At 35.2% G+C, this 10,670-nt stretch overlaps 1 protein-coding gene across 2 annotated transcripts; it reads left to right on the forward strand.

The window, feature by feature from the left end:
* The first annotated feature begins 781 nt into the window (after positions 1 to 781).
* On the forward strand, positions 782 to 9,582 carry LOC130727702 (vacuolar sorting protein 39-like). Of its 2 annotated transcripts, none has more exons than XR_009015425.1 (12): positions 782 to 1,365; positions 1,963 to 2,174; positions 2,632 to 2,763; positions 2,882 to 3,025; positions 3,210 to 3,322; positions 5,259 to 5,694; positions 6,010 to 6,324; positions 6,865 to 7,086; positions 7,205 to 7,447; positions 7,617 to 7,953; positions 8,401 to 8,499; positions 9,019 to 9,157. XR_009015425.1 is itself a non-coding variant. In XM_057578915.1 (12 exons), exons 1-12 carry the CDS (start codon positions 954 to 956, stop codon positions 9,220 to 9,222), a joined length of 2,976 nt encoding a protein of 991 aa, XP_057434898.1. In that variant the 5' UTR covers positions 782 to 953; the 3' UTR covers positions 9,223 to 9,582. The 2 variants fall into 2 exon arrangements, 1 of the variants encoding a protein (XP_057434898.1); XM_057578915.1 differs by having other exon boundaries at positions 7,617 to 8,057; positions 8,398 to 8,499; positions 9,019 to 9,582.
* Positions 9,583 to 10,670: the final 1,088 nt, after the last annotated feature.

Raw genomic sequence — 10,670 nt, forward strand, 5'->3', positions numbered from 1 at the left:
AGTAGATAATGGACAAAGCGGCAAAAAGACTTTTCGAATTCACCATATCCCTTTTCACGCCCACTTCATGAAAACAACACTTCAAAAGGCAGACACCTTGCCCCTAACCTGCCAATTTACCCAAAAATCAGCAGCACCTTTACAACCTGAAACTTACCCAAAATACGAAACAGAGGAACACCACATATGCGAGATCCTTCTAAACCTAACAAAATCTTCCCTCATTGACATTCTGAATGCAAACCACACGTGTATATAACAGAAGCCAATGTCAAATCCTTTTCAAAGTTTTTCCACACAAAAAGCCCAATCACTATTATATAAAATAAAAGAAAATAAAACAAGATCACAATTTATTTATATATCAATTAAAAAAAGTTGTCTTAAAATTGGAAAATATCTTTTTATGTAAATACCATTAATTACTAACTAATAAATAATAAACATAAACTTCACTACAAAATAATTTATCCAATATAGTAAAAAATAAAAAAATCTCAAAAAAGGTATTTGATGTTCACTATATCACATGTTTTATTTTAAATATTCTTTAAATATATTGTTTGATCTATAAATATCATATTGAAAATAACTTCAAGAATTATAATAACAAATAATTATAACCAAGGAAAATAAATTTAAATTCTAGTAAATAAAATTTTACAATATACAAGTTCTAACATATTATAATTTTAAAAGTTAAATCGTTTCATTGTTGATAAAAAAATAAATAATGCTATCATATCTTATACTACCCAATCTGTAAAGCTATTGAATTCATACAAAAAAAACGCATGGTTCTATTGAAGCGTTCCCCGCCATCGGGACGCAAAAATGCGTGGCAACTTCGATCCAAACACCCGCGATTGCTGCACTAAACGGCGTCGTCTACAACCATCCGAACGACAGTGAAGAACGAAAACCAGCTTCGAGATCAAAATTCAACACACAAAATGGTGCACAGCGCCTACGATTCCTTCGAGCTCCTCACCGATTGCCCTTCGAAGATCGAATCCGTCGAACCGTACGGTTCCAAAATCCTCCTCGGATGCGCCGACGGCTCCCTCCAAATCTACGCGCCGGCGACGGCGGAGGAGGAGGAGGAGGAGCTGCGGAAGGAGGCTTACGCGCTTGAGAGAAGCGTGACCGGCTTCGCGAAGAAGCCTGTGGTGTCAATGCAGGTTGTGGAATCGAGAGAGATGCTCCTCTCGCTCTCAGAATCCATCGCGTTTCACAGGCTTTCCACGTTTGAAACCATTGCTGTCATCACCAAGGCCAAGGGCGCACATGCCTTCTGCTGGGATGAACGCAGAGGCTTCTTGTGCTTCGCCAGGCAGAAGCGGCTCTGTATCTTCCGACATGACGGTGAGTAATTCCCCTTCATCCAATGAATGCTATTTTGTAATTTCAATTTCATTGTTGATTAGGTTTTTGAAATTCTGTAATTAATTTAGATTATTGCGTTATGGACTAGTATGATATGAATAATGTTGTGTTTACCATTCATTTCCACCTCCACCTTTGATAAATATGACGAGAAGAGAGAAAAAAATGAGAGATATAATATGTGATGTGACAGGAAATGCGAAGAGATATGAAGAAAAATGTGTGGAAATGAGTGTCAGAGAAAGTGAAGTGTGAACATATCATTACTCGGACACAACATGAATATAATAGAATGCATAAACTAGTATAGATTATGGAACACAAATCTTCAACTAAAGGAGAGAATTAATATTGTGAAAGTTAGCTTGAGTGGTTTTAAACATAATAAAATGCTATCATTTTTTTAAACTATTGTTGTTTGAAAAATAGAAGTGTAAAAAGTAAAAATATAGCTAGAAGTATCCAAAGTTTCCAACATGAATATGTATAGCACCTCAAGATTACTATTTTGAAGTGTCTGTGATGCTTTGGCTATGATGAGTGGTGATGACCTGTTGTTGTTGGTGTTTTGTCTAGGTGGTAGAGGATTTGTGGAGGTGAAAGACTTTGGTGTTCCTGATGTGGTGAAGTCGATGTGTTGGTGCGGTGAGAATGTATGCTTGGGCATCAGGAAAGAGTATATGATTCTGAATGCCACGAATGGTGCACTGTCTGAGGTTTTTACTTCCGGGAGGATAGCACCGCCTTTAGTTGTCTCGCTTCCTTATGGTGAACTTCTTCTTGGCAAGGTTTTTACTTCTTGCTTTGACTCTTGAAAAATATGCTAATGTATCAAGTATTGGTTTAAATTTACTAGCCTATAACTTTTCTTGACACAAGATTTCCCCAGTTTCAAAAGAAACAATGTTCGAGAGAATATGTTCAGACAAGCTTTGATAGATCCGTAGGAAAAATATTGATGTTTGTATTGGAATTAGAACACAACTAATGGTGCTGATCACTGTCCTTAAGGGTTTATCATAAGCATATTTCAATAACATCAATCAAAGAATTTGTTGGGCAAAATTTGAGGACTACTGGAATGGGAAGTCATTCGGTCAGAGGTTCTTGCCAACTGTCATTCTGAAACACCCAATATCTTAGTTACTTGGTTTTATTTACGTTTAGATCATCTTTTCAAATCATCCTACTTCATAATTTTCATTTTCTTCAGTCAGATAAGCTAATATTCTTGCGCATTTTTAGGAGAACATTGGCGTCATTGTGGACCAAAATGGAAAACTTCGTCCAGAAGGTAGGATTTGTTGGTCAGAGGCCCCAGCAGAAGTTGTAATACCGAAGCCATATGCTATAGCACTGCTGCCTAGATTTGTGGAGGTAACTAAGTATTTGGATTCAAGCTGTTTGCTCGTCAAGAATAAATTTCTGGCTCGTTTTTTCTCCTCATGTGGAAGATGTTGTGCATCTATGCAATTTCTTTATTTGCATTTTGCAGATTCGATCTCTTCGAGCTCCATATCCACTGATACAAACAATAGTTCTTCGAAATGTACGCCATATTCGCCAAAGCAATAATTCTGTGATTCTTGTTTTAGAAAATTCTGTTCACGGCCTTTTTCCTGTTCCTCTTGGAGTCCAGGTATAGCAAATATTTCGATATGATAGATCTCCATGATGTGGTTCTATTTTTGGATTCTCGTGCAAATGAGAAAACTGTGAAACACTTTGCTTCCTTTTGCATTTCTTGGTTATCTAATACTATTCTTAAATTGCAATGTTTAATTGTTAGATTATAAGTTCAGAATTTTACTATTCCATTGCAGATTGTACAATTAACAGCTGCTGGTAACTTTGAAGAAGCCTTGTCATTGTGCAAGCTCCTTCCACCTGAAGATTCAAATCTTCGTGCTGCAAAGGAGGGTTCAATTCATATAAGGTTCATTGTCATATAAGATAACTCCTGTTAAATAAATAGACTAGATAATTTTCCTCCTTTATTTTAATTTTAAGTTTATCATATTTCTCAGAATCAATTAGCTGGAAGTCCAAGTTTGTATTTATGCTGAAGTCTTAATGTTAATTTCTCTGGGTTTTGGTGGATTTGGATCCTCTCATGTGTCTTTTTCACATGACCATGTCATGTTAACTAATCAGAACCATTCATGATTTTTAATGAAATCATACGGTTAATATTCCTCCCTTATTTTTTTCACTTGCCCACATTATCCTACCATGTTCCCGCACATTTCCGCCTCTTCTTGCCCTGGTTCTGCGACCACGTTCAAGCACGTTCCTGCATCTTCTCCGGGTAACACGAAACTCCATTGCAATCCCTGTAAAATATGGTTCTCTTTTCCAGCCAATGCTTCTTTCTTCCCTCCTCGTCGAATTTCCCTCATCGTGGAAACCCGTTGTTGATTGACTTTTTGTTGAACAAACCCCGTACCTTCCAATTCCAGAAAATATGCTGAACTGTGAAGGTTGAATGAAGCTCAACACCCAACATTAACATTCAATTCACGAATTCAACCAATCCTCACCACTTCTCTGCTCTTGATCTTTTTCTTCACTGCTATTATTACTATTTTCAGAGATTTTCCTTAATTCACTTCCTTGTTCAATCAATCTTTCAACCTCTTCAAAAAAGCAGCTTTTATTTTATATCTTTCGAATCCCAATAACCTTCTTTCCGATAAGTCTAAAGTTTGTCTCTTGTATTCGTTGGTTCATTCGTTTTATTGTTTCTCTAGGCTGAGAACAGAAGATGCAGCTTCTGTGTTTGTCCGACAGAGAAGACGCAGGAACATTGTAGGATATCATGGGCAAGTTGAAAAATATGGGAGGAATATTAACCGTAGGATTTCATTAAAAATCATGAATGGTTCTGATTAGTTAACATGACATGGTCATGTGAAAAAGACACATGAGAGGATCCAAATCCGGTTTTGGTGTAAAATGGTTGTAACCGGTGATAGTTATGCCTGAAAAATCAGCTCTCCTGGTGTTGACTAGGGCTTGAGATCAATATGATTATATATCTTATCTTAATAACTAAACTTTCCTTGTAAAATTTACTCGTTAGCCTGCTTTCTCATATTAGTTTAGTTCTTGTCTGTAGTGCTTTTGTAGATAACCTATCATGTTAATAAATTTTATTGGTACCACTGGTCACTACTCCCACACTCGATCGAATATAAGACCATTTTAGTATATGCTTTTTTGATTGGTTGCTAGCAAAATATTGGTTCATGTATCGTATAACTTGGGCGTGGTTATATGATGCATGGGAAATTCCTATATTTAAGAAGAAGAAAAAACAGTGTATATTGCGTTATTACTTATTACTGTCTAACTTCATAGAAACTCTGAAAAATAATTTTATAATTTTATTTCTCTGTTAGTATCATATGTATTATTTCATAGTAGGTCACATAGTTAGTATATATAAATATCAGTCTTTATATTAAATATTCTTATAACTATTAGTAATATATAATTAATATAAATTAAAAACTTTTTGTAAGAAACGATAGATTTTGTTAAAGGGAAGTTATACTATCATGATACCATGCGTCAAGAAGTTAACAGTCCATGCTTCAACTTTACAGAGTTGCGAGTTTAACTAATATAAGGTCCTTTTGTATTTTCCTATAAAAAACTATCTATTATAGCCCTAGAATAACAGTATTTATATAATTAATGGACTATTAATGTGGATTACATAATGATGATGCCTACAACTACAATAATAATAGGACTGCAGTAGTTAGTACAGATATTGTAAATTACGTAAGTCTTGACATGTTTATCATTGCTTATTTTGCATTTCACTCACTGGAAAGTTAAATGTGTTTCTCCTCTTTATGTTACAGATATGCCCACCATCTTTTTGACAATTGCAGCTATGAGGAGGCAATGGAACATTTTCTCGAGTCTCAAGTAGATATAACTTATGTTCTTTCTCTCTATCCATCCATTATCCTTCCAAAGACAACTATTGTTCATGAGCCGGAGAAGTTTATGGATATCTTTGAAGATGCTTTATGTCTCTCCCGAGGTTCTTCGACTATGTCAGATGATATGGAACCCTCTCCAGCATCGCATATATCAGAATCTGATGAAAATGCAGAACTTGAGTCCAAAAAAATGAGCCATAATATGCTTATGGCTCTCATAAAGTTTTTGCATAAGAAGAGATATAGTGTTATTGAGAAGGCCACTGCAGAGGGAACTGAGGAAGTTGTCTTAGATGCAGTTGGGGATAACTTCGCATCCTATAACAGTAGTAGGCATAAGAAAATAACCAAGGTATGAATATTCTTGTGTGATCCTATTTCATGTCTAAAGTGTGGCGCATGCACCATTAGTATTTCTATTTATTTCCAATATGTATGATGCCAGTGCTTTGGGGTAGATTTACTAAAATTTACAGCTCATGCATTACAAAATGTAATTTTACATATTAAAATACTGCGGATTTCTATAGTGTCTGCATGATTAATGTTGAAGCTCTGGGATGTATGATGTCCTCAAATCTTTTTGAAATATCAAAGTGATGTAATAATAAGTGTTCATCACAGTTGTTATTGAAGAAGTTATGACTGCCGAAATTATTGGTGTCAGGGGCGTGGTAGTACATCTATTAGTTCAGGAGCTCGGGAGATGGCTTCAGTATTGGATACTGCTCTACTCCAGGCATTGCTGCTTACTGGACAATCTTCTTTGGCTGAAGATTTACTTGGAGATCTTAATTACTGTGATTCGAAAATATGTGAAGAGATACTTAAAGAAGGTGGCTATCTTGTTGCTTTAGTAGAACTTTACAAGTGCAACTCAATGCACCGGGAAGCTCTGGAACTTGTTCATAAATTGGTTAAAGACGGCCAGTCTGAAATTGCACATAAGTTCAAGCCTGAGACCATCATTGAGTATCTCAAGGTGAACCCATATTTGATTGACAATTTTGTCAACAAAGATTTTTCTTCTAATTCTTAATAGCTGTCATGCCTAAGTATTTGCTTCCTTATAACGGATTCTACATAGTGCTTAGGAAGCAAGAGTGTCTTGATATACGACGTTATATTAACTGTAATCAGATATTAAGTGCACAGTGAATTTTGTATTTATTGTGGCTTAAAGGAAGGGATGCTTCTTTGCTTTATTTGGTGGTATTGATTAGATGGATTTTTTTTATCAAACATTATTTGTTGATTAGCAGTTATAAAGTGGCAACTGAAAACAGTTATTGTAGAGGACTTTCTTAAGTTTATTGCCTAATTTAGTCATTTTCCTCTTCTGACCTAGCTTGATTGGAAAAAGTTTGCAGCCACTTAGGAATTAATTAAAAATATTTATTCAGTTTCCATTATGCACGGTAAAATTTTCCTAAGATTCCCAATCCTCCTTAAAGTTGTTATTTATTTCCATTATGCAGTTAACTTATACTAAGTTTTCTGATTTGGGGGGTTTCTGATGCAGCCGCTGTGTGAAACAGACCCCACACTTGTTCTTGAGTTGTCCATGCTTGTTCTTGAAAGCAACCCAACCCAAACTATTGAGCTCTTTCTATCCGGAAATATTCCAGCACATATGGTGAACTCATATTTGAAGCAACATGCTCCCAACTTGCAAGCCACATACTTGGAGCTCATGCTTGCAATGAATGAGGACGCTGTATCTGGAAATTTGCAAAATGAAATGGTGAGGACCTCTAGCATCTCATAAATGGCTCTAAGGACTAAAGCAGTTCTACTTTGTCATGATCTGATATATGATTAGAAGAAAATCCTCTACTCACTTGCTGTATTCTGCAATGTAGGTACAAGTCTATCTTTCTGAAGTACTTGATTGGCAGGCTGATTTAAGTTCCCAGGGGAAATGGGACGAGAAAGTTTACTCCCCCAAAAGAAATAAGTTATTGTCTGCCTTAGAGAGCATGTCAGGATACAACCCAGAGGCTCTGCTGAAACGTCTTCCATCAGATGCTTTATATGAAGAGCGTGCAATATTGTTGGGAAAAATGAACCAACATGAACTAACATTATCTTTGTATGTTCATAAGGTATATCAAGTAAACATCATCCTGTATTTACTGTGTAAAGGAAGTACAATTGTGTTGTCATATCTGATAACCCAAATGCATTTTGATTGCTCATGCACATTATGTTATATAAATCAAAGTTTTATTTGTGAATCTTGTGGGAATAAGTGAATGCCCTCTTCATTTGTAGCTTCATGTTCCAGAACTGGCATTGTCTTATTGTGATCGGGTGTATGGATCTACGCATAAGCCTTCTGTAACATCTCCCAGCAACATATACCTAATGCTTTTGCAAATTTATTTGAATCCACGGAGGACGACCAAGAATTATGAAAAGAGAATCACAAATCTATTATCCCCCAGGAGTACAACCCTTCCAAGAGCTAATTCAAAAATCTTATTAAAAACTAGAAGTCGAGGATCAAAGAAAATTGCTTCAATAGATGTTGCTGAGGACATAAAAGCTAGTTTGAGTAGCACGGACAGTAGCAAGAGTGATGCTGACACAGATGAATTTCCCGAAGGAGGTACTTCTATCATGCTTGATGAGGCCATTGATTTGTTGAGCCGCAGGTGGGATAGAATCAATGGAGCCCAGGCACTTAAACTTTTACCTAAGGAAACTAAACTTCAGTTATGATTTGGAAATAAATTTCAAAGAACCCCTTTTCTTTCTTTACATTTTCAAGGGAAAGGAAGGGGTGGAACTGTCATATTGTTTCGTTGAAGACATATCTAATGCAATACTATATTTGACTTGGCTTGTTGATGATCACATGGGCTACTAATTCTTGATCATTTTGCCTATTCTTGACGTTGGACCATACGTAGATAACATGCTGACACTTGTTTTTATTTGGTTGAACTGCACTTACTGGAGTCTGTTCTGTTGGGAGATGTTTTTATTTGTTATGAGACATTTATTTTGTTTTTTAATTTATTCAATTTAGTAAACAATTGAATGTTATCTGCAGAACTTGCTTTCATTTCTTGGACCCCTTCTGAGAAAATCTAGTGAAATGTATCGTAATTGCTCGGTGGTCCAGAGCTTGAGACAGAGTGAGAACCTTCAGGTAAGCAAACATCAGAAATCAGGATTTTGCTTACTATTGTAGGAGAAATTGGTAGGTTAGGCCTTTTGGGCTATATTGGAAACATGCTAATTTCTTACTTCTGAATCAATTTATTGAACATTATGCTTGTTTTACTACTCCCTTCGTTTTACTTCGTTTTATTCTCATCTGAAGCAGTCTTTTTATTAAAATTATATTAATTTTCTATTATGTTCTTTATATCTTTAATAAATTATTTTTATATATTTTCCCAAAAATTAATTAATTAGGTGAAGATAAGAATATTATTGATTAAATATTAATTAGTATGATTTTGAACTTATAAAACGATAGAAAAATAGGAACAAAAATTTCCTTGAAACCGACATTTGAAAAGGATGGAAATTGGAAGGACATTCTTTTTTCACGGACTAAGGAAATACAACGTGAGAGACAGAGGACCATATCTCTTGCATATTCATATGCTTCTCTTTTCTTACCTTGTCCACATATTTATCATTATTCAATTTGCTTGCATAGGTGAAAGATGAACTCTACAATAAGAGAAAAACAGTTGTGAAGATTACCGGTGATGACATGTGTTCCTTGTGCCATAAGAAAATAGGGACTAGTGTTTTTGCAATCTACCCGAATGGGAAAACTCTAGTGCATTTTGTCTGCTTCCGAGATTCTCAAAGTATGAAAGCTGTAGCCAAAGGGTCTCCATTGAGAAAACCATTTTGAAAATGGGACTGAAAAAGCGCTACCAGCTGATGGTTGTGCGATCATTGCTTTACAGTGGCACGTCGATGGATTGTGATGAAAGCAACACTATGATTTATCTTCCGGAGATCAGTTTGGATGAGTTTCTAGGCGTGGTATGTTTCTTTTGTTTTCTTGTAATGTAAATATTGGTTTGTATTTTGGTTAAATTTGTTAAGCATTGAAAGGGAGCAAGTTTTTTTCCCTCCCTTTCCCATTTTTTGTTTCTGGAAATATTGTAATAAGGAAGTTAACCTGCGTTTTAGCATTTGAATGTGGATTCTCCACAACAAAGATTCTCTACAGTTGTCTTCTAAAACAATTACAGACCATTGGTTTTTAATTTTTTATAATCAATGACTAAGAATAATGTTAATAAAAAATATACATTAAAGAATTCATGGTGATTTATTCTTTGGCATTCCCTTGCATTGATCAGATATTTCCCCTCACTTTCTGATGTAGACCCTCCACTTTTTCCATTATATTACAGATCATCATCCAATAATTATTCTTTCACACCTCAAAAATGAGGTAAAAAGAGGTGGAGGAGGAGAGAGATAGGAAGAAAAGAAAAAGTAAGAGAGAAAAAATATAAGATGTGATAGATAATAAGAAGAGAGTGATAGAAATAAAAATAGGTGGAAATGAAATGTATAAATAAGGAGGTGTGTAAAAATAGATGGAAATGAAATGTATAAATAAGGAGGTGTGTATATATCATTACTCTCCCATTTCTTCCTTTATCTTTCATGCTAGAGGTGTGATTGGAGTGTGAATAAATATTGGTTGTTAATTTTTTTTGTTACATATTTTGATTGTTCATTAAAATAGGTGATTATCACATTACTCACATAATTGACCGCTGGCTATTGATTTGATTGCTAAGGAAATCGGGGGGAGGGAAAGAGACGGAAAAAAAAAGATAATGAGAACAATTTTGATACACATTTATTTTTTTTCTTCTATTATTTTTCCATTTATTTTATTTTTTTATTTGTTCTTATTTTTTTATCACGTCGCTCGTCATATCTCTTCTTTTTCTTTTTTTCATTTCTATCTTTTCTAGGGTGAGGGTGGAATTTGGGTGTGAACTCGTTGTGTGAATTACATGAAAAGGTTGTGTAAAATGCGTTTGTCTTTCATTTATAAGCACCGAGCAAGGACTCATGTATATCAATTGGCGTTTGTATAGAAGTAAGTTTTGCAGTTATTCTAGTCAGTGTTACTGTTCTGTTAGTGCAGACTATGTATAAATTGTGGCCTGGTACATGAAAACTTTAGTGATGAATGATATCTCATTAAGGAGGGGGTCTATGACATAGGCTGTGTGAATATCGGTAGAAGCTTCTCTACATACGCTTTCAAAAGCAGTTCGTATTGTTTTTTTATGCAACCAATTTTGAATACTATGAGGTTGTCTAAATGAC

The sequence above is a fragment of the Lotus japonicus genome, chromosome 1 (assembly GCF_012489685.1).
Source record: "Lotus japonicus ecotype B-129 chromosome 1, LjGifu_v1.2".
Lineage (NCBI taxonomy): Eukaryota > Viridiplantae > Streptophyta > Magnoliopsida > Fabales > Fabaceae > Lotus > Lotus japonicus.